The sequence below is a fragment of the Somniosus microcephalus genome, chromosome 4 (genome assembly GCF_052327205.1).
Source record: "Somniosus microcephalus isolate GS21.2 chromosome 4, FLI_Smic_1.0, whole genome shotgun sequence".
NCBI lineage: Eukaryota > Metazoa > Chordata > Chondrichthyes > Squaliformes > Somniosidae > Somniosus > Somniosus microcephalus.
Window position 1 is genome coordinate 287,457,011 of NC_140990.1, and position 22,472 is coordinate 287,479,482.

At 42.8% G+C, this 22,472-nt stretch overlaps 1 protein-coding gene across 4 annotated transcripts in view; it reads right to left on the reverse strand.

Moving 5' to 3' along the window:
• LOC147120530 (nck-associated protein 5-like) overlaps positions 1-22,472 on the reverse strand; it is a 974,633-nt gene that overhangs the window by 148,949 nt on the left and 803,212 nt on the right. For all 4 annotated transcript variants that reach the window (XM_085986588.1, XM_085986589.1, XM_085986590.1 and 1 more), the window contains 4 exons: positions 19,503-19,691; positions 14,539-18,449; positions 6,536-6,713; positions 5,373-5,516 (listed from right to left, as the gene is read on the reverse strand). In XM_085986588.1, the coding sequence (XP_085842714.1) occupies positions 5,373-5,516; positions 6,536-6,713; positions 14,539-18,449; positions 19,503-19,691 (4,422 nt within the window). The remainder of the gene's footprint in view (positions 1-5,372; positions 5,517-6,535; positions 6,714-14,538; positions 18,450-19,502; positions 19,692-22,472) is intronic.

Here is a 22,472-nt window from a genome sequence, read left to right on the forward strand (position 1 = left end):
TGTAACTGTGAAGAGTGCAATATTTGTGGAGAATGGCTCAATGACATTTGAGAAGAGACTGATTTTCTGACCTAACATGTACATACTGTTAATCTCTGTAAATACAGTACTGTGGCTAGATATTTGGTGGGGAGAGGATGGCCCCAAAAATGCTAAAGAAACAACAATGTGCTATTTATAATATACTGTCTTTCCATATTAGTCATCATAGGTGACTTTAACTTACATATAGATTGGCTAGCCTAATCAGTAAAAATAATGAGGAGGAGGAATTCCTTGAGTGTTTAAGGGATGGTTATCTGGATCAATATGTCGAGGAACCAACTCGGGAACAGGCTATATTGGACTGGGTACTGTGCAATGAGAAGGGACTAATCAGTAATCTTGTTGTACGGGGACCCTTGGGTCAGAGCGATCATAACATGATCGATTTCTCACTCGAAATGGAGAGCGAAGAAATTGACTCAGAGACTAAGGTCCTGAATTTAAACAAGGGGAATTATGATGCCATGAGACGGGAACTGAGTAGGTCTGATTGGACAACGTTCCTGAGAGGACTGGAGGTAGATAAACAATGGCAAACATTTAAAGATAGAATGACAAAATTGCAAAAATTGTTTATACCAATCTGGCATAAAAGGAAATCTAAAAAGGTGACTCAACCGTGGATAACAGGGGAAATTAGAGACAGCATAAAATCCAAAGATAGGGCGTATAAAATAGCCAAAAAAAGCGCCAGAGCGGAAGATTGGGAACAGTTTAAGATAGAGCAAAGGAGGGCAAAGGGCATGATCAAGAGGGGCAAAATAGCTTACGAAAACAAGCTGGCGGAAAATATAAAAACTAACTCCAAAAGCTTTTATAAATATATCAAAAGGAAAAGACTGGTGAAAACCAAAGTTGGTCCATTGCAGTCAGATACGGGGGAATATATAATGGGAAATAAGGAAATGGCAGATCAACTAAATGCATACTTTGGGTCAGTCTTTACGAAGGAAGACACAAAAAACCTCCCTGGGATATCGGGAAAAATAGGGACATTGGCAAAGGAGGAACTGACGCAAATCAATATCTCTAAGGATATGGTGTTAAGGAAGCTAAAGGGATTGAAGGTGGACAAATCCCCAGGGCCTGATAACATGCATCCTAGGGTACTGAAGGAGGTGGCCCTAGAGATAGCGGATGCACTAAGGATGATTTTTCAGAATTCATTAGACTCGGGAACAGTGCCGATGGATTGGAGGGTAGCTAACGTTACCCCACTATTCAAAAAGGGGGGTAGGGAAAAAGCAGGTAATTACAGACCTGTAAGCCTTACATCAGTTGTGGGCAAAATGCTGGAGTCCATCATTAAGGATGAAATAGCGGAGCACTTAGCAAATGGGGACAGGATAGGACAGAGTCAACATGGATTTACAAAGGGTAAATCGTGCTTGACTAATCTATTGGAATTTTTTGAGGGAGTAACTGGTAGAATAGATGGGGGAGAGCCAGTAGATGTGGTGTACCTGGACTTCCAAAAGGCCTTCGATAAGGTCCCACATAAAAGATTAGCATGGAAAATTGAGGCTCATGGGATAAAGGGGAAAGTTTTGGCGTGGATAGGGAACTGGCTGTCAGATAGAAAACAGAGAGTTGGAATAAACGGCTCATTTTCTGAATGGCAGGCAGTAACAAGTGGGGTACCACAGGGATCTGTCCTGGGCCCCCAGCTGTTCACAATTTACATTAATGACCTGGATCAGGGAGTCGGATGCAGCATTTCCAAATTTGCAGACGACACTAAACTAGGAGGTGGGGTGGGCTCAGAGGAAGAGACCAGGAAGCTCCAGAGCGATTTGGACAGACTGGGCGATTGGGCGGATAAATGGCAGATGCACTATAATGTGGACAAGTGCGAAGTTATCCACCTTGGGTGCAGGAACGGGAGGGCAAATTATTATTTAAATGGCAATAGATTGGGAGAGGGGGAAGTACAGAGAGACCTGGGTGTTCTTGTACACCAGTCACTGAAGGCGAGCATGCAGGTGCAACAGGCGGTCAAGAAGGCAAACGGTATGCTGGCCTTCATAGCAAAAGGGTTAGAATACAGGAACAGGGATACCTTGCTGCAGCTGTACAGGGCACTGGTGAGACCACACCTCGAGTACTGTGTACAGTTTTGGTCGCCTCATCTGAGGAAGGATGTTCTTGCCATGGAGGGGGTGCAGCGGCGATTCACCAGGCTGATACCAGGAATGGCGGGAATGACCTATGAGGAGAGACTATGTAGTTTAGGGATGTACACACTGGAGTTTAGAAGATTGAGAGGGGACCTCATAGAAGTGTATAAAATTCTGACAGGTCTAGACAGACTGGATGCAGAAGGAATGTTTCCCTTGGCGGGTGAGAACAGAACTAGAGGACATAATTTAAGGATAAGGGCTAAACCATTTAGGACAGAGATGAGGGGGAATTTCTTCACTCAGAGAGTGGTGAACCTGTGGAACTCATTGCCACAGAGGGCAGTGTACGCCAGCTCATTAAATATATTTAAGAGGGAATTAGATATATTTCTACGGGCAAAAGGGGTTAAGGGTTACGGAGAGAAGGCGGGGACGGGATACTGAATTAAAGGATCAGCCATGATCTCATCGAATGGCGGAGCAGGCACGAAGGGCCGAATGGCCTACTCCTGCTCCTATCTTCTATGTATCTATGTATCTATGTAACAAGTGCGGCAATTTGTCACAGAATCTCAATGACACTCAGAAGATCTGGAAGAAGTTCCACAACTTAAAGCAGAGCACAAAGGTAAGAAATGAATATTATTATAGTCACTGCTCAGAATTTGAGGGGAAGTAGTTGGTAAAGATATATGCAAGAGGTGCTGTACTCACAAAAGAAATGTTAACAAGAATGTAACCAGGTATGTTTTAAGAAGGGAAAATAGTAGGGTTACACAAATTACAATATGCTTGCCACAATGGGAAAGAGAATGCAATGCAAGAATGAATTTGCATGCACAAAATGACGCTCTCTCAATCCCAGTGTCCCTATCTTTAAGAGCAAAATTACATTTAACTGAAGGGCATGAAACAGGTGATAAACAACCTAACCAGGAACAAGTAACTACATATTAACAAGCAACAACTGAATTATTTGGGAAGGACATTCTAGAAAACATAGGAGACTACAAAGACCACAGCATTGTTCAGAACTACTGGTATGTACCAAAACCATACACCCATAATGATACCATAATGATCCACGACAAGGCCTTGGACAACGTGGACCACTTTCCATACCTCGGGAGCCTACTGTCAACAAGGGCAGATGTCGATGACAAAGTCCAACTCCGCCTTCAGTGTGCCAGTGCAGCCTTCGGTCGCCTGAGGAAGAGAGTGTTACAAGACCAGGATCTCAAACCCGGCACTAAGCTCATGGTCTACAGAGCAGCAGTGATACCCGCTCTGCTGTATGCGTCAGAGACATGGACCATGTACAGCAGGCACCTCAAAGCACCACCAACGCTGCCTCCGCAAGATCCTGCAAATTCATTGGCAGGATAGGCACACCAACGTCAGTGTTCTCGCTCAGGCCAACATCCCCAGCATCGAAGCTTTGACCACGCTCGATCAGCTCCGATGGATGGGTCACATCGTCCGCATGCCCGATATGAGACTACCAAAACAAGCGCTCTACTCGGAGCTCCGGCATGGCAAGAGAGCCCCAGGTGGGCAGAGGAAACGCTTCAAGAACACCCTCAAAGCCTCCTTGAAAAAGTGCAACATCCCCACTGACACCTGGGAATCCCTGGTCCAAGACCGCACAAAGTGGAGGAGAAGCATCTGAGAAGGCGCCGAACGCCTCGAGTCTCTTCGCTGGGAGCAAGCAGAAGCCAAGCGCAAGCAGCGCACGTCAACCCAAGCACCCCACCCACCCGCCCCTTCAACCACCATCTGCCCCACCTGTAACAGAGACTGTAGGTCCCGCATTGGACTCATCAGTCATCTGAGAACTCATTTTTAATGTGGAAGCAAGTCATCCTCAGTTCTGAGGGACTGCCTAAGAAGAATAAGAGGAGGATAATGCTCACATACTCAAAGATGCATATGCACACAGTGTCCAATCCCTCTCTTTCAGTACATTCCAATGATCTACAAGGGCTACACAAGGAGTATCACTTACTGCAGTACCAAATGTTACCACCCTCACTCGAAACAAGCTTAGGTGCATTCATTACAGGAGATGACTATAGTGATGTTGAGAAGGACCCATAGTATGAGGCACCAAACATTAGTGATGAACAGGTAGTAGTTGTGATGGGTGATGAGGGACCAGCTGATTCACACTGCTGGCCCATCATATTAAATGGTCCATCTGGCGATACAGCTCCCAATGGGCCTGCTAGGAGTCTTCAGAGCAGCATTATACAGGGGACAAAAGTCCATTACCAATTTTACCAACACTTTTCAAAGTCACTTTTATGTTTTTGCTCAACTTAGCAAAAAAAAGAAAATATGGCCTACGTGAGGTGATAATTTTCTAAACAGCTGACACTAGGGGGGAAAAATTCAGTTGTTTGCGCCTCTCATTAGCACCTTAAGAGGGTGCTAATGGGGCGCAAAGCAACTAGCGCCCGGCGCAGCGATGTTTGCGCCGCTCGCGAAATTAATTAGACATTTTGCGGCGGCGCTAAACACTACCGCCACGCTCTCCTGCGCCGGCAGATTGTGACGTCAGTCGAGTGCGCAACGCCCCGTTAGCGCCCCGGACCGGAAATTGAGTGGCGCCCCCTGCCTTACCGCCTGCCGCTAGCAACGACAGGTTGAGGGGAGCGTTTTGCTGTCAGATAGGGACTGGGGGAGTGCTATTTAAAGGCGACCGCTTCCTGCCTTTTTTTGTCGGTGACATTTTTGTACCACACATTCTGAGAGAGAGAGAGACTTCTGGAGAGATTCAACACTGTGTGAACGAGTTTTGAGTACTGAGCAGCACTTTGCAGGTTTATTTTGATTTGCCCTTCCTTGCTTCGCCAGCGCTCTGAGGTAGCACCTCGCTCCTCGGCTTTTGCACCTTAAGACAGGTGTGAAGCACTGATTTAGCGCTCCAATCACCTCCAGGGGCGATAAAAGCCAAGTTTGCTGTCGGAGGTGATAATTAGCGCCAGGCGCTAAACTTTGCGCACGGCCGATAACGGCACCCCAAACGGGGCGATACTGAATTTTTCCCCCTTGGTCTTATCTTGTCACAGTTTGCATTAATGAAAAGTTATTAATGGTTAGACAGTACAATCCATGCAAATTCACACCTCTGGGGCTTGGGTTTAACCTGTGACAATATGTTGCCAAAAACTACATGAACGTGATAATATAAATGCTGAATTTTACCTTTTGGTTCCCTTGGTTCTCATAATTTAAACCTTGCCAATTAGATAGTTTCCCTGGAGATGGATCATTCAGCTGCCACAGTTCAACGTAACTTTCATGTGGATTTGAATCACCTTCACCCTCAGAATCAATTAGCAACTCCTTCTGCAATTAAGGAATACACATACTATGAGAACAAAGAAATAAACCTAAAGATAGTATCTAGATAGAGCTATATTTTTTACAGCTATTGAGATGCTGCATAGCTGTCACAAAAGGATTTTTAACAATTGTACCCATTTTGGATATCAGCTTAATAGTTGGTGAAAGGTAATACTACAACAAAAAGTGCTATCAGCATTTGTTCTTGAAAAGCATATTTCAGAATATAAGAAACAAGTCCTAATTTGTCAACTGGAGTATTCAGTCTGTTAACATCAACAGTTTGTTAGTGAATCAGCAATGTACATCTTATTTTTGAGAAAAAGTGGGCTCTGCATGAAATAAATGACAGAAACCATGGGGGGGGAAAAGCAAACTTTTCCATTTAATATTTCCTTATTGTTATTTTTTTTGAGGGTTATATGAAGTGATGCAGTGCTGCAACATATCGTGAGAAGTCTAAAATAAGCAGCATGACCGAATGGTTTCATAAAGTAATACTGGTGTAAGACAAAATTGCATTATTTAAAACGGCATGAACATTGGAAGACCCTGGAAACGTTTAAAACTTGCTTGAAAGCTATTGACCCTGAATTTCCACTTACCTTTTTTTAAAATCCTTTTCTGGGCCTTGGGGGGTCCCCCTGCCAGAACAGTTGGGCGCCACTCTGACATTCGCCAGACAATCAAGTCAGGTGCCACAAAGGCACCTACCCCAGTTATAAATATGAACACATCCCCGAACATGGGACGATGTCTGTGGCCTCATCAAGCAGCTGGAGGGGGTGTCTTCTCCACTGTACTTATGCTGGCAGAACAGTCCCTATCCAATTTCAGGGTCATCATGTCATAGGCATTTCTTAAGATCATTTCTTACTTTCTAAATGGCTTTCTAATTTGTTGTCCACAAATGCATTGGATTAAAATTTAGTAAAGTCACCTTCATCTTAATTGCTCTGGGATAGATTATTTACAACTCTTTCCTTCTATTAGAATATGAGATTGAAAGAGCTCGAACTTACATGAATTTCATTTTGAATCTCTGTGGCTGGTTTCATTTTGTAATTCTTTCCGTGGTTTGCCTGAACACTGATAGAGTTGCTAGGAAATGCAGAGCCATGGGAGCTGCCCTTAGACATGTTCCTGCAGGAAACATGATTTGATCCATTTTCCTTCTGATGAGCAGCCTTCTTATCAACTCTGCAGGTAAAAGCGATTCCACTGATGAATTACACCATCCTTCTTCAATCAGTCAATTGCTCATTCTACTTTAATGTTGAAAGTAACCCTGTTGTATCTTTCTGTCTCCAAACCTTTGAATGATAAATGCTTCTGGCTTAGCCTTGATATAATCTGCCTGTTGCAATTTGAGTTAAAAATATTCACAAATGTTTCTGTCTAAAAGTTTGCCTGTTGTGCAACTCCAGTGGATAACCCAAATGAATACAAATGCTAATATCGCACTTAAGATTTAACTGACAATACTATTTAATATTTGTCTATACATATATATATATATATAAATAAAATATTAGCATGGGGAAATTGTCTGAAAAAGAACAGGTACCCAGTTAGGTGACTGTACTAATCCAAGAAGTATGAATGCATAAGTTGAATCCAATTTAAAAAAGGGACGAATTAGATCACTAAAGTTGGTTTCAATTTTAAAATGCCTTAGATGAAGGCATTACACATTAACATGAATCTTGTCATTCATGTGGAAATGACTTATGAAATAATACTGGGCGGCCTGCTGGTGGCGCTGTCCAGGGAGAATATAAATACTCGGGCATGGGCCCAGCTTGCTCAGGATATTCTTTAACAGGAACGAGTGAAGGACACAACTAGATCTCCATGTTGAAAAACAGTTGTTTATCGCTTAGACCAAGTGCCTAGTAGTTTTCTTATGTCACACATGTTCTTTAATTGTTACAGACATAAACAAGTAAGGAAGTGCATTACATCTGGGTTTTAGCATAACAAACAGTTTTGAGTGCTAAACCTCATGGGAAACACATCTTAGAAAACAGGTATTTTATTTTGAATGGCCCAGATTTTGCTGTAGCAGGGCATCTAACAATATCTGCCATTCGTTAAACTTGTCCTTTGCACGTTTAGGTTTTTACATTGTTTGCGTGGCAAGTTGCTGAAAGTGCGAGCTGATAACATCGCAGTGAGAGAAACTGGGCATCTGGGACCTGAGTAAACAGGGCAAGCAACTGTGTATCTCCTTAATCAATCAGATTAAACAATTGTGAAATAAACAGCACAAGGACTGAGAAGGAAGTCTAAATTAGAGTGGGTGAATTCAATGGCAAATCAGGTACAGAAAGAGAAAGAAAGCGAGGGAAAGGAAGATTGGGTTAAGAGACAGAGCAAAAAGAGACAGAAAGGAAAAGTTAAAAAACACATTTAAATTTAAAATTTCCAAAAAATAAAACCTGAAGGAATGAGACTCCACACTTGTAATAGTTCATTTTAAATGCCAGCGAGGTTATTTGGCAGCAATTACCATTTATCACATTGTTAAAAGGGTACTTAGACTGGTCTAGACAAGTCTTAACTTTCTGTGGTGAGTTTAGTTTGTATCTATCACACAAATACAGCAACTTAATGCATTTCAGTAGTGAGGCAAAGAGCAAGATGCCATTTTTGCGAAGCAACTTTTTGATATTTGAGTTTAACTGCACATCTGCCCTTTGTCTCAAGTTGCTGTACCATTTACGGATAAATAACAGAGAGCACCATTAGCCTCACCGTTATATTGATTGGAAAATATGGGCCAATAAATTTGAAAATGTTTATATTCTGAAGCTATCTGTGAATCATGTTACTTCCACAGTAGCAACTCTGATACAGAATAGTGAACAAACCAAATGTTTCCCTCAGCAGCAGCAGAGGCAGCGGCAGCGGTGCGGACCTGCGAGGGACGAGACTGAGCGGCGGTTTAAAAAGGGCGCCACAGTTCAGGTGAGGCCCCACAGCAGCAGCGGAGGTGGCGGCGGTGCGAACCTGTGAGGGACGAGGCTGAGCGGCAGTTTAAAAAGGGCACCAGAGTTCAGGTGAGGTCCCACAGCAGCAGCGGAGGCGGCAGCGGCGGTGTGGACCTGCGAGGGACGAGGCTGAGCGGCGGTTTGAAAAGGGCGCCAGAGTTCAGGTGAGGCCCCACAGCAGCAGCGGAGGCGGCGGTGCGGACCTGCGAGGGGCGAGGCTGAGCGGCGGTTTGAAAAGGGCGCCAGAGTTCAGGTGAGGCCCCACAGCAGCAGCGGAGGCGGCGGCAGCGGTGCGAACCTGCGAGGGACGAGGCTGAGCGGCAGTTTAAAAAAGGGCGCCAGACCAGGTGAGGCATACCAGTCTCCAGTCTCCGAGCTCAGAGGGAGGGAGAGAAGTAAAAAGTAATTGAAGTGTGACGTCACCAGAAAGCAGGTAAGTGACTGGTTGGTGAGTATTTCTCTCTTTTTAAACTTTAACTCTGTGGTTTATAGTTGCTAAGGTCTCTCTGGTGTAATGGGGGCTGTTGGTAAACCATTTAACTGTAGTGTAATTAGTGGGATTGATTGATTTAATTTAAATTCAATTAATTAAAGGGTAAGTCATGTCAGGACAGCCTGGCCACATGGATTGCTCCTCCTGCAATATGTGGGAACTCAGGGACACTTGCTATGTCCCTGACAACTACATGTGCAGGAAGTGCATCCAGCTGCAGCCACTGACAGACCGCATTGCGGCGCTGGAGCTGCGATTGGATGCATACTGGAACGTTCGCAATGCTCAGGACGCCGTGAATAGCACATTTACAGAGTTGGACACACCGCAGGTAGAGGTTGGACAGGAAGAAAGGGAATGGGTGACCAACAAGCAGAGTACTAGGTGCAGGCAGGTAGTGCAGGGGTCCCCTGTGGACATCCCCCTCTCAAACAGATACACCACTTTGAGTGCTGTTGGGGGGGATGGCTTATCAGAGGAAAGCAGCAGCAGCCAACTTCCTGGCACCAGGGGTGGCTCTGCTGCACAGCACAGGAGGAAAAAGAAGGGTAGAGCTATAGTGATAGGGGATTCTATTGTAAGGGGAATAGATAGGCGTTTCTGCAGCCGCAAATGAGACTCCAGGATGGTGTGTTGTCTCCCTGGTGCAAGGGTCAAGGATGTCTCAGAGCGGCTGCAGAACATCTTGGAAGGGGAGGGTGAACAGCCAGTTGTCGTGGTGCATTAGGCACTAACGATATAGGTAAAAAGCGGGATGAGGTCCTAAAAGCAGAATATAGGGAGTTAGGAGGTAAATTTAAAAATAGGACCTCAAAGGTAGTAATCTCAGGATTGCTACCAGTGCCATGTGGTAGCCAGAGTAGAAATAGAAGGATATTTCAGATGAATACGTGGCTAGAGGAAAGGTGTGAGGGGGAGGGATTCAAGTTCCTGGGACATTGGAACCGGTTCTGGGGGAGGTGGGCCCAGTTCAAACCGGACGGTTTGCACCTGGGCAGGGCTGGAGCCGATGTCCTAGGGGGAGTGTTTGCTAGTGCTCTGGGGGAGAGTTTAAACTAAAATGGCAGGGGGTTGGGAACCTGAGCAGGGAGACAGAGGAAAGTGAAACAAGGATAAAAGCAAAAGATAGGAAGGAGAAAAACAAAAGTGGCAGCCAGAAAAATCAACGGTTTAAATCAAATGTGGCCACAGTAAAGAATAATTCTAATAGGTCTAAGAGCGTTAAAAAAACAAGCATGAAGGCTTTGTCTCTTAATGCAAGGAGCATTCATAATAAGGTGGATGAATTGGCTGTGCAAATAGAGGTAAATGAATATGATTTGGTTGGGATTACGGAAACGTGGCTCAAGGATGGCCAAGGCTGGGAACTCAACATCCAGGGGTATTCGATATTCAGGAAAGATAGGCAAAAAGGAAAGGGAGGTGGGGTAGCATTACTGGTTAAAGAAGGGATTAACACAATTGTAAGGAAGGATATTAGCTCTGATGATGTGGAATCTGTATGGGTAGAATTGAGGAAAACTAAGGGGCAGAAAACGTTAGTGGGAGTGGTATATAGACCTCCAAACAGTAAGGCGGAGGTTGGGGATGGCATTAAAAGGGAAATTAGAGAAGCGTGCAATAAGGGCACAGCAGTCATCATGGGTGACTTTAATCTACATATACATTGGGCTAACCAAATTAGTAACAATACTGTGGAGGAGGAATTCCTGGAGTGTTTACGGGATGGTTTCCTGGACCAATATGTCGAGGAACCAACCAGAGATCAGGCCATCTTAGACTGGGTATTATGTAACAAGAAAAGATTAATTAGCAATCTTGTTGTACGAGGCCCCTTGGGTCGGAGCGATCATAATATGATCGAATTCTTCATTAAGATGGAGAATGAAGCAGTTGACTCAGAGACTAGGGTCCTAAATTTAAATAAAGGAAACTATGATGGTCTGAGGAGCGAGTTGGGTAGGATTGATTGGGGAATGTCACTCAAAGGGTTGACGGTGGATAGGCAATGGCAAACATTCAAAGACCGAATGGATGAACTACAGAATTTGTTCATCCCAGTTTGGCATAAAAATAAAACAAAAAAGGTGACTCAACCGTGGCTAACAAGGGAAATTAGGGACAGCATAAGATCCAAGGAGAGGACATATAAATTGGTCAGAAAAAGCAATAATCCTGAGGACTGGGAGCAGTTTAGGATTCAACAAAGGAGGACAAAGGGATTAATTAAGAAGGGGAAAATAGAATATGAGAGTACGCTTGCAGGGAACATAAAACCTGACTGTAAAAGCTTTTATAGATATGTGAAGAGAAAAAGATTGGTGAAGTCAAGTGTAGGTCCCTTGCAGTCAGAATCAGGGGAATTTATAATGGGGAACAAAGAAATGGCAGACCAACTAAATACATATTTTGGTTCTGTCTTCACATAGAAGGACACAAATAAACTTCCAGAGATGCCGGGGAACATTGGGTCTGATGAAAGGGTGGAACTGAAAGAATTCAGTATTTGTAGGGAAATGGTGTTAGGAAAATTGATGGGACTGAAGGCCGATAAATCCCCAGGGCCTGATAATCTACATCCTAGGGTACTTAAGGAAGTGGCCCTAGAAATAGTAGGTGCATTGCTGGTCATCTTCCAGAACTCGATAGATTCTGGAACAGTACCCATGGATTGGAGGGTAGCAAATGTTACCCCACTATTCAAAAAAGATGGTAGAGAAAAAGCGGGGAATTATAGACTGGTAAGCCTGACATCAGTAGTGGGGAAAATGCTAGAGTCCATTGTAAAAGATGTAATAGCAGAGCACTTGGAAAGCAGCGACAGGATCGGACAAAGTCAACATGGATTTACAAAAGGTAAATCGTGCTTGACTAATCTACTGGAATTGTTTGAGGATGTAACTGGTAAAATAGATAAGGGAGAACCAGTGGCTGTGGTGTATTTGGACTTTCAGAAGGTTTTCGATAAGGTCCCGCATAAGAGATTGGCATGCAAAATTCAGGCACATGGGATTGGGGGCAAGGTATTGACTTGGATAGAGAACTGGTTGGCGGATAGAAAGCAGAGAGTTGGAATAAACGGGTCGTTTTCCGAGTAGCAGGCAGTGACTAGTGGGGTACCGCAAGGATCGGTCCTAGGACCTCAGCTGTTCATAATATACATTAATGATCTGGACGAGGGAATTGGATGTAATATCTCCAAATTTGCAGACGACACAAAGCTGGGTGGGAGGGTATGCTTTGAGGAGGATGTCGTGAAACTCCAGTATGATTTGGACAGATTGGGTGATTGGGCAGAAACATGGCAAATGCACTATAATGTGGATAAATGTGAGGTTATCCACTTTGGTGGCAAAACCAGCAAGGCAGATTATTATTTGAATGGCAATAGATTGGGAGAAGGGGAAGTGCAATGAGACCTGGGTGTTCTTGTGCACCAGTCGCTGAAGGTAAGCATGCAGGTGCAGCAGGCGTTTAAGAAGGCAAATGGTATGTTGGCCTTCGTAGCAAGAGGGTTCGATTACAGGAACAAGGATGTCTTGCTGCAGTTGTACAGGGCCTTGGTGAGACCGCACCTTGAGTATTGTGTGCAGTTTTGGTTGCCTTATCTGAGGAAGAACGTACTTGCCATGGAAGGAGTGCAGCGAAGATTCACCAGGCTGATACCTGGGGTGGCAGGAATGATGTATGAGGAGAGATTGTGTCGATTGGGCTTATACTCACTGGAGTTTAGAAGATTGAGAGGGGATCTCATCGAAACCTATAAAATTCTGTCAGGCCTGGACAGACTAGATGCAGGAAGGATGTTTCCGATGGCCGGGGAGTCCAGATCCAGGGGTCATAGTCTAAGGATAAGGGGTAAGCCATTTAGGACAGAGATGAGGAGGAGTTTCTTCACCCAGAGAGTGGTGAACCTGTGGAATTCTCTGCCACAGAGGGCGGTGGAGGCCAGTTCATTAAATATATTCAAGAAGGAGTTGGATATATTTCTTAAGGCTAAAGGGATCAAGGGATATGGGGAGAAGGCAGGGACAGGGTACTGAATTTGGATGATCAGCCATGATCTCATTGAATGGCGGAGCAGGCTCGAAGGGCTGAATGGCCTACTCCTGCTCCTATCTTCTATGTATCTATGTATCTATGAAGGGCATTATATAATGAATACATTGACACTTATGGATATGCTTTTGATAATATCAGAAGACATTGTTTAAAGTTTAAATTTACAATGTCTGATAGTTAACATTTACTGATATAGAGAAGTCTGCCTATTGAAATAATTTCTTCTGACTACTAGCCATTATAATGATCAGTTTCAGGAATATTTAGGTTATATACTCACAGTGGTGGTCTTTGCTTTATGCCAGAGGGTTATGGTACAGAGATTGGCAGCAGACCAGGGATCAATGGTGTGAGTACAAAAAGCATATATTACTGAATTAAACTCTGCTGTGAAGGCTTGAATATTTTCTCAGAGGAACATTTATTTTTAACAACTGGGCTTTTTACCTTACATTTATCTATCAAAATAAAATGAACTCAAGGGCAACTGTGGTACAGAGTAGCATTAGAATTCTTGGGGTAGAAATTGGACCTCGCACCCATTTTATGGGCGTAAAGCGAGCGAGACGAGGGCTAATTTCAGGAACCAACATCCTGGAACCAAAGGACGCCTGAAAGATGTCCGACCCATTATTGAGTCGCCAATTTTTCAGGAGTCTGTAGCAGCCCCCTAAAACAGGCATTAAGGCCCTTACATATGGGAATGAGGGTCCCAATGCCCATTTTAGGTCCCTTGTGAAAACTGGTTGGCTATTGGCGAAGCAGCTGTCAGACCCACTCCACTTAGGATTCTTCAGCGGCCCCTGCGGCCGCCAATGAAATGCAAATTTATAAAAATAAGTTTAAAAATCTTTGGAGCCAGGAGATGCAGGAGAGCTCCCCGGACTTCACAGCAAGTGCAAACAACTTCATCCACCACCAACGCCACCGCCCCCCCCCCCCCCACCACTCATTGCTTCTCCACCCCCATCCCGCGGGACTTACCTTTGAGCTGCTGCCGGCAAGACAAGCAGCCCAACATTCATCTTTGGAAAAGGGGCGAGCTGCCCATGGAGGCATGACATGCACCCAAACTAAGCAAATGAGGCTTGAGGCTCAATTTCGGGGTGGCCTCTAGCCTCCCATTTAGGGTGCACGGTGTTGGTGCACTGCCGGTTATGGACCGGAAAATGGGCCATAACCAATTTCCACCCCGTTATATTTTATTTTGATGAATACGCCTAAACATTTAAAATTTATGCTACTGAAGATTAGACCAAACTAAAACCAATGCATCAAAGCGTGCAATATGAAATTCAAGTGCTGTTTTTTGAAGTACAACTCAAAAGTCCTTTGTTATATGAAGCTGTAAGAATGGGGAGTTGTAATAAAGGATGGCTGGTGATAAATAATTTTACACTATTCAATAGTATCACGAAAAATTAGAGTATCAAATATACCGAAGCAATATTTAATATGAAATAATTGAGATCATTACCTGTGTAGGAGCTCCTGCATGAACTGATCATTTGTTGAATCTTTTATTGGAACATCATGATCCTTATAGGCTTGGTGTTTTGGTGCAAGACTTGTTTTTCTACTGTAATGTGTTTCATGTCGCGCGATCTCACAACCTTTACTTGGAAAAACACTTTCGATTTTTTTTTCACAATTGCCATCTTCTTTTGTAACTTCGTTCTCTCCTTCACAGTCTTTTTCATTTTTTCTTTTGTCTTTTTTTTTGTCTAATTTTGTTGGCTTGATTCCTGAACCAGATCCACTTTTGGTTTCTTTCTTTTCATCTTTGGATTTTGAAGCATCTGACTTTTTGCTGTTTGGAGCTGGCAATTTGCTTTTTCGGAACCCAAACCACTTGGCTATTGAAGGCCCAGTCTTCTGTTTTATCTCTGATACCTGAACCTTGTCCTGTCCTTGTACCTTCTGCATATTTTCTTGAATTCCCAACATGACTTTCGCTTCAATGCTACATTGTGCCACAGAAACAGAAGGAGCAATCAGTGCCTTGTCAGAAATTTCAGGCCTCTTTGAGAGATTCTCTTGTTTCTTTACAACTTTTGCCATATTAAGTTTGGAGGGACTCTGCGATTTGTTCAGACTTTCCATAGAAGACATATTTGGTGATGATTGAGACTCATATCCTGTCTGCATTATATTTTTTCCTTTCTGAGGCATTAGTTTAGATTTTTTCTCACTTGATCTATCACTTAGAGGTAGGCTTCGGCTTTCTTTCTGAGGTGGTGACTGGTTGCCATCACACTTTAAAGAACTAAGATGGCCACCTCCCTTTGGTGGAGTTCTACAAGGTAACTTGCTAGGACTGCTATGATGACTACTTGTGCTACTTATACTTCCATATGACACTTGCCGTGAATAGGAAAAATCCACTGTTCTTGGAGAATGTGAAGGGCTTTGAGTAGCTGAAGAGCCACTAGCAGGTTTAGTTTGCATTCCTTCTGTTGCACCGGTAGAGTTCTGCCTTGTCAATGAATTACCTCTTTCAGTTGTATTTGTAATTATCTGTGTTCGCACCTTTCCCGGGCCATCCGCCACTGAAACAGAAGGCTTCTCCCCAGTCTGATTGCTAAAACTCTGACTTCGAGCTTTGGCACCATTCATGCCTAGGGCTGGCTTAAGGTAGGGTTTGTTATTAGCTGAAATTGACCTCTTAAAAGCCTTAATTTCTATGCTGTCAACATCATTCCCATCTGCTGTGTTTCTGCAGTGCTTCATTTCATCTTCAAGTTCTGCAGGAAAACCTATTTTAACAGCAAGATCATCTCGAAGGTCACCTTTTTTCTCAAAATCAACTACTGAATCTGGTTGTTCTATATTTTCAGATACATCAGTCTGCCGAGATTTTTCTTGAATTACATTTCCTTTGGAGCAGATATTAATACTGTCTTTCTCATGCTTCCCAGGTACAGTTGAACTTTTTCTCAGTAACGGGGGAGATTTTAAGAAACATTTTAGTCCAACAGGAATACGAGTTTTCAGGATTTTTTCATCAGAACCATAAAAGATAGTATATCCATCACTAGAACTAGGAGGAGACAGGCTAGAAGGCTGTGGTTGAGATGAAGATTCATTTATACTTGGTGCATGGCACTGTAAAGATGTTGATAAAATGTTAGATGGGTTGTATTGTAACATCAACCCATTTTCACATAATTGCCCTGTTTTGGCAGAAAATGTATTTTGTGGAGATGGATCCTTTTGGTTTGCATGAATGCATGTTAAACTTCTAATCATTTTAACAGCTGTTTGAGGACAAGGTTGAATGTGCGATGATGGAGATGTATTTGAACAATTTGTTTTCAGATTTTTTTTTTCAGAAGAGCCCTTAGTCAAATCCTTGGAGACTCCATTTGAGTCCTGGGATTGTTGTAATGAGTGAACTGAGTTTTGAAATGCAGTTTTTTCATGGTGGGAACTGCTCGAATCAGCCACTGCTGGGGACTTCTGGGATTGCTGACTTTGTACTTCTTTTGTCAGTTGGACAGAACTTTTCATTCCCTGTGGCTTTAAAGATGAACATGCAGGGGCATCCTTATTTGTGTCAGCAGGAATGTGTGTTTCAGCTTTTATCACTATATTTAGCGAATGTTCATAACTTGGTCTAAATAGCAATGAAGTAGACCTCCCTGGTGGAGGTGGAGGTGATGGAGATTTTATTTCTTCTAGTTCTAAATTACTATGTTTATCTCGTGTGGGACGTTCTCCACGATCTGTCATCTGTCTTCTGGATAATAAAGATCCTTGTACTATACTGGCATGACTCTTTCCTGATTCATTGTGGAATGTAATTTTAGAGTTTCGAGGAAGTTGTGGGCTACATTTTGGAATGGTGGAACCATTTTTCACACCATGGTTAATACTAATACTTGGCATTTTTAAATATTTTGAAAGTTTTACATTTGATAGTGATGGCGACTTGTCTTGGATAAGAGAACCAGATGTTGAAAATGTATTGCTAACATCACTGCCGTTTACTTTAGAGGTTTTCTGTGGTGAGCTTTTGCCTCTGTTAGGTATTTTGGTTAGATGTGGCTTTTGAGTAGAATATGTCTGCAGAGAAGATATACAGTTTGATTTATAAGCTGCATTAAAAGCTGGCTTTAATATTTGTTGTTGTTGAGGAATGTGTGGTGTCAGTGGCCTTTCAGAGTTTACAGAATCTGTATGAACAATGGAACTAAATGTTTTCTTGTTGACTTCAGGGTCTTCTAAAGGTTTGTGCTCTATATGACCTTGCAATGACTCTAAAACTGTATAATTCTTTGCATCACGTCTTCTTTGACAACTTATCAGCCCTTGAGGCACCAGTTCAGCATCTTCTATAGCAAAAACAGTTTGCTGCTGGCTCCCATCTAAAGCGATTGGACTAGAAATGTCATTTGAAGACACAGTGACACTTGCTGTCTGCTGGGAATTAAATTTAATTGGCTGGCCATCTTCGGCATCAAACACTATTGTAATGCATTCTTCAGATGATGTTTTTACAACCTTGGTTGCTTGACAATTTTCTTTCACCAAGTTCAAAGTCTTTGGCCTGTTGTCAGAGCAAGGTGAAAAATGGCCTTCATCTTTATCTGCAGACGAGAAGAATGCTTTTTTACAACTGAGCAGGTTCGCATGGCTCACTGACCGTTTGTCAGTCAACAAACTTGTTACAAAGTCAGAAGGGTTTCTTTCTTCAGTGCATTCCAGATGCAGTTCATCTAAAATCTCAATATCTTCAGTGTCAGATAGCTGGATAGTTAAATCTTTATAGTGTAGTTTGGTAGAATTGAACTGCAATTTCTTTGCAGGCGACCTGTTGCTTGTACATAGTTTTTCACTTGATTGAAAGCTACTGACAAAACTAGTCAGCTTTTCAGGCTTTTCTCTTGAACTTAAGTGTGTAAGCCTTTCTGAAACACATTTTACATCGCGATCCCAACCAAACAGACTATCAGAAACACTATGCGTTAGCTTTTTACAGAACGATTTGCAGTCTTTACTTGGCACCTCGTTTACTGCAGTTATGATTGCTGTACAGTCATCATCTGCATCATCATGTGAATCAGAATCATATCCAAATGTTTTACTTTCCTCTAAGCACATGCCTTTATTGGTAGCCTTGAAAGGTATTTGATCTTTACTCTTGTGATTCCGACATTTTAGGCCAAGAGAGTAAATTCCTTCATTGGAGTTCATGCAATCCTTGTAAGCCCATTTTGACACAATTGACGGTGGCTCTAACAAAGGTTTTTTCTTTTGAAGCTTCTTTAATCCTTCTAGAATGTGATTTTCTTTTTCTCGAGTTGGAGGTAGTTCTTCTGCAGGACTAGAGAGGTTGCTGGGAAGTGAGGAGCCAATACTGAGTCTCTTTTCCCAGCTTAGAGAAGACTATAAATGAAAAGAAAATATTACTTATTCAGTTAATAAACTAGGATAAATATTTTCGTCAAGGTACCGATCCCAGTGTTCTTACAAAGTGCTAATGGAGAATACTCATATTTAGTCATTTCTTCATCAAATGAAGCATGAGTGAGCAGACAAAGGTCATCTAGCCTGGGTAAAGAAGCATTTTACTGCATGCTTACATTCTCATTATTCGGCAGTGAGAGTACGTGTAGGAATCTGTTGTACTTTTTATACTCCTGTTTATTCACAAGTGGCTTCCTTGTTGTTCTAAACTTGCTAAGTCATTGTTTGCTTTTGACTTAAAGGCCCTGAAATTCCAGCCCGGATCAAAGCTGGAGAGCGGGTAGTTTGTCTGTCTATGGCCAGTATTTGAGGCGGAACCCTGTTGAGATTCCACCCTGTTTTTTGCTTGTAGCTATTTTCTGGCTGGGGAGGTCATGGGTTGATTTTCCACCCAAAGCTCTTTATCATGGGGATGTGTCTGGGGGAGTTCACTGGCTTCCCTAGAAAATTCCTCCCTTTTACACCCTCAAGCCTCCACAGAACTCTTGGCAGCTAAGAGCTGGTATGCGTCCTGCAAAAAAATCCCAAACCAAAGGTATTTGATTCCAGAGAGGATCACTTACCTAGCTCAAAGGCCCATTTGCTCCACTGGGAGTATAAAACTAGAAAAGGCCACTTCTCTTTGTGGTGCTGCTTGGCCTTCTCTCCACCATTGGAGTGGCATGACACATTTCAACATTCCATCAGAGGTTCAGGACGGGTGGCGCTGATGTATTCTTACAGCTATAGGCAGCCCACATAGCTATGCAGATGGTCCCATCCCTGGACTTTGGGACAAGGTCTCCAGCCTGGGGATAGGGCAGGGAATGGTTTCATTCTGCTGCAGTTGTGCTAACAGAGTGAATCCCCAGGAATTTTGGGCCTAATATTCTTAAAAATGGTTTATAGAAAGTGCTATTATCAGCCAAATGCAATAATATTCTTGAAACATGCTTGTCAAATGAAGTTCACTTAATAGGACTCAAACTGTACCCTCTTACTGCATGTTTTTCCTTCATTCCAAGTAAAGGAGCCACTTGAATGTTCACTGCAGGCACTTGAAAGAGAGAGTTCACTGCTGCTACAGCTGCTCCTGTGATAAAGTTGGCTAGGTACTGTCAGATTTAATTGACTCTGACATTTTAAAACAGGTACGTTGGATGGTGTGTTCTGCTGAGCTTCCTGTTAATATAAAAGTGGAATACTTATAAACACACTGGAATTGCTCCTCCCCTCATACATCATTAATGTAGAAAAATGTTGTCCACATAATCACAGTTACTATATCAATTCCAATGTACAAAGAAATATTATTTTTATTCCACTTCAACATAAGTCTTTGAAGGGGGTTTACCCTTCATATGACTTCATTTCAATTTTGAGGGCAGTGGAAATAAAATTGTAACAAAAAAAAGTCATTTCCATCCTTCAAATATCCTTCAAATATAAATGTGATTGGTTCTGGGACAATGCCGATCAGTAGGATTCTGAACTAAAAGATAGACTTTATAGATATTTCTCACATTAGCTTGAGATGGATTTCTACCAATTCTGTTATTAAAAAAGTGTTTGATGTGCAGTAACTGAGAAATGCATTTTCCATTACAACCTGTTATATCATAAATCTGTTGCAAACTTTAAAGATGTGTTACATTCAATGGTAATGATTTCCATCATGTTCAATTGACACATGTTTAGAAATTACAATTTAATTAAATTACTCCAAATAGAGAATTAATTTGAAGACAATGTTAGACAAATCAAATCACCTGTTGTCTCTTTCATAAAGCAAAGAAAGATTCTTCAATTGATTTGATATCATCCAGATACCAACGTACAGCATAGTTTGAAAGATTCTAGGGAAATCATGTGCAGAGCACATTGCAAGCAGGCAATGCCATCCATGCTCTCCTACTCCTAATCCAATTTCCGCTTTGATCCCTCTGTCTTTGGCCTCTTACTCGATCCCAGCAAAGCTCAACATGGACCTCAAGAACAGCATCAGAGGGGGCTGGTGATAAGAAGTGGGTCAATTGATGCCCGGTGGGAGGAAGGCAGGTTGGATTTGGGATTTGACTCTAAGCATGAACAAAGTGCTGGCGAGTGGGTGGGGGATTAGGCCCTTGGTGCTGGCCTGTTTTGTTTTCTCTTTCTGTAGCATGTTGGACCTGCTGTCCTTTGCCACAAATGCCAACTGACCAGCTGTGTATTTCCAACCTTTTCTGATTTTGTTTCAGATTTCAAGCATTAAGATTTCTTACTTATTTGACCTGAAGATCATAGCAATGTATGCTTGTCCTGAGAGGACAACTTGCAAGATATTTTATGGCAGCTTATTGCCTGTTTCTGAATGGCATTGATACATTAGGCTCCTGGGAAACATTAAGAAAATGGACAGGCTGACTTAGATAATAGAACATTTGATATTCTAATGCTCATTTAATCTAACCTACTTCTGGAATGGGGCTGAAGACATCCTACATTTTTTAAATGAGAGGTCCAACACAAGGAGCAAAGCATCCTTAGCTGGGGAAATGTGAAATGACTCAATGGTGCAGATCCTCATGCTTTGTATGACACAAGAGTAAGAGACCATTGCCCCAATTTTCTCAAAATGGTAAAATTGATGTTGAGCTGGCCTTGGCACAGGCACAACAGCTCAGAGTGGGCCCACACTGTATTGTACAATGGGAGTCTTACTACCCCCCTAATTTAAATAGGCTAGTAGCACACAAGAGGCTTATCCAGAGAGCGTGACTTGTAGCATATTCAGTTGTAAGAGGCGGCGGCTTGCAAAGGACTATAGCTCACCATTAAAATGCAAGTTGTGCTGGAGGCAGAAAAGTGGTCTAATTGCTCACAATGACACAGCGGGCACAGTATGAAACACTGCTGATGCATGATGGGGCCGCAGGCCAACATTCGGTAAAAGCATATGTGCAATCTGCAGGGAGGGAGGTGCTGACCGAGTCAGATCCCTGGTTGGAAAGAAGAAAGTAGTTTACTGGTATCAGGAGGAAGCCAAAGGAAAATGTGCTCCTCACTGCGGCACACATGGGAATAACCACAAATCTGGGACATACCATTTCAAAATTGTATACAACCCTTCTTTCACTGTGGTAAAGCTGGATGCCACACTTTTCTTGCAGGTGAAGACAGTGTATGTGGAACAGCAAACAGATGGTCAGGCTTCCATCCCAAGACACTCCTCTGCTGTTAAGGGGTTTCTTAGTGGGTCAACAGCCATGGATGCATAGGTTAGCTCTGGTCTATTAATGATAATCCCCACCAATAATTTTACTACCAAAAGTGTGTGCACTGTGATTTGCCACATAATGAAGCATTATAGCCAGGCTGTGTAATGTGGCGGTGTCCTTGGGATGGCTTGAAAGGGTATGTTAGCATAAAAGCTCCTACAGGAAGATTAATCCTTGTTTCAAATATTGCTTAGTGATGTTTCAGAGATAAGACACCATCTAAACATTAATTGAGTGCAAACCTTTTCTGTTCGTGTAGGCCATAAGGTTGATGTGAGGAATCATAATGCTTACATGGATGCCATCTGCAACGTCTTGCACTTGAGGGAACCTTGCCACTCAGTGAAAAATCCTGTCCAGCTAAGGCTGAGCAAGATCAATATGAAAGTGATAAAGTAGCATCTGACAATTACTTGATACCTATGTGCATTGCAGACTGTCTAACATGGCAGATGTCCTTGGGATGGCTTGAAAGGATCTGCTAGCATGAAAGCTTCTACAGCAAGAGTCAACATTGTTCCAAATAGTGCCCTGTAGGTCTTTCTGCAGCAAATGGTAGGACGCAGTGGCAGCCTGTCTCGTGAAGCAGAAGCGGTAAAGGCAGATCTGCCTTGTACATGTGGGGAAAACGAGGCCTCTCTACAGAAGTTCCAGGGCAGTGATGAATGTGAACAAAATGCCTCAAGTGTTGTGGCACTTGCATTTG